Source organism: Cucurbita pepo, unplaced genomic scaffold, assembly GCF_002806865.2.
Source record: "Cucurbita pepo subsp. pepo cultivar mu-cu-16 unplaced genomic scaffold, ASM280686v2 Cp4.1_scaffold002721, whole genome shotgun sequence".
NCBI lineage: Eukaryota > Viridiplantae > Streptophyta > Magnoliopsida > Cucurbitales > Cucurbitaceae > Cucurbita > Cucurbita pepo.
In genome coordinates this window covers 1-1,929 of record NW_019648755.1, presented here as the reverse complement: position 1 = coordinate 1,929, position 1,929 = coordinate 1, and the positions used below count along the sequence as shown (strand labels likewise).

General features: G+C 42.6%; 1 protein-coding gene across 1 annotated transcript; it reads right to left on the bottom strand.

Annotated features, from left to right (window-relative positions):
• Positions 1–783: 783 nt before the first annotated feature.
• LOC111786770 lies at positions 784–1,919 on the bottom strand. Its single transcript, XM_023666998.1, has one exon. It carries the CDS (start codon positions 1,848–1,850, stop codon positions 1,122–1,124), a length of 729 nt encoding a protein of 242 aa, XP_023522766.1. The 5' UTR covers positions 1,851–1,919; the 3' UTR covers positions 784–1,121.
• Positions 1,920–1,929: the final 10 nt, after the last annotated feature.

Sequence of the window (1,929 nt, the reverse complement as noted above, 5' to 3'; positions counted from 1 at the left end):
TTTTTTTTTTTTTTTTTTTTTTTTTTTTTTTTTTTTTTTTTTTTTTTTTTTTCTTTATATAATAATAATAATAATAATAATAATCTTTTTTATTTTATTTTATTTTTTGGAAATTTGAATTGGAATCAAATCTATTGGAATACGATTACGATTTAGCTTGCTTTTTACTTAATATATTAAATACTCACTCATCACTCATTAGTTTACATTATTTATTTATTTCTTAAATATTTACAACTTTTACCATTAAATTCACGGACGTTTCCACGTTCTTATAAAGAATGATTGATTCTCTTTCCCAAAAGATGTGGGATCTCACAATTCACCCTAGTGTCCTCGCTGACACTTGTTTCCTTCTCCAATTGATGTGGGATACCTCAATGCACTCTCCTTCAAAGACAAGCGTCCTTGTTAACACATTGCTCGGTGTTTGACTCTGATATCATTTGTGATTCACCCTCATTTAGGGCTTAGCATCCTCGCTGACACTTGTTCCCTTCTCTAATTGATGTGCGATACCACAATCCACTTTCCTTCGAGGCTCAGTGTCCTTACTGACACATTGCTCAGTGTTTGGGTTTGATACCATTTGTAACGCCCTAAGTCCATCCCTAGCAGATATTGTCCTCTTTGAGCTTCCTTTTCGGGTTTTCTCTCAAAGTTTTTAAAACGCGTATGCTAGTNTATGTAGAATAACCAACTCCGGATGAACTATTGTAATGGAAGGGAAGAGAACAAATATGAACACTTTAAACTGAAAAAGTAGGTGCTAATGTAACAACATTACGGGAATTTAATATGAATAGATTGGAAAAATGTTCTTAGATAATGATCAAACCTACAAATAAACTTCAAAGTAAAATCTTAAACACCCTTCAGATAATTACAATTCCAATTCCAATTCCAATTCCAATTCCAATTCCAATTCCAATTCCAATTCCAATTCCTTCTTACGATGAGTGTCGAGCAGATTCAAATATTCCTGGACCCTCAATACTCCAAAAAGAGCGACACAAACAGTCGTCAAAGTGAACCAGACACTCGCAGACTGGCGAATATTGTCAAACGACGAAGAACTAAGCAAATCAATTCTCCAAAAGTAATTAAAGCAGTTCAAATCCCTAATCAAGAAAACCTGTTCGTCTCCAAACAGCATTTCGAACCTGGCGAAGATCCCTGCCCTTTAACGTCCTTCCCGCACCCTCGAGTACCGAGCAAGACAACAATGGCGATTGAGCCAAACTTCTGGCGACAATTTCATGAGGCGGCAACATCTCCCCATCACTTTCATCAACATCATCCACATCTATCTCTTGGTGTCTCTGAACCGCCGCCTTGGACATCATTGGCACATTGACCGGAGCGGACTGGTACTTCAACGAGGAAGAAATCGGCAAGGGCAACCGCTCAAGAGGAGGTTTAGGGATAGTCGGAATCATCCGAGAAGAGGAAGGGGAAGAGGAAGAGGAGGAGGACACGGAGGCCTTATGGTAGAAATACGAGGAGTTCCGAAGGCTGGAGGAGGCCTCGTTCTCAGGGAGGGCAGCGAGAATACCGAAGGTCTCAGACTGGGGGAAGGCCTTGTGATGCTGGAGGTGATGAATATGGTGGCGAGGAGTGGAGGAGGAGGAGGAGGAGGGAGTGGAGTGGGTATGGTGGGTAGAATCGGCGGCGAAATCGCCAGTCCAGAAGACGTCGTCCTCGTTGAGCTCGCTGTTGTTGTCGTCGTCGAGGGCGTTGGCGGAGGTAGGGTTAGAAGGGCGGGGGGAGGGAGAAGAGAAGGAGAGAAGGAAGCGCTCGGAGGAGGGGGATTTCCGGTGGCGGAAGCGGGAGGAAGGAGTGAGGTCCATTCGGAATGGCAATGGCGGGTCCGTACGGAAATCTGAATTTGAGAACAGAAGGAATACAGCCGCCTCCAATCCTTCAGGG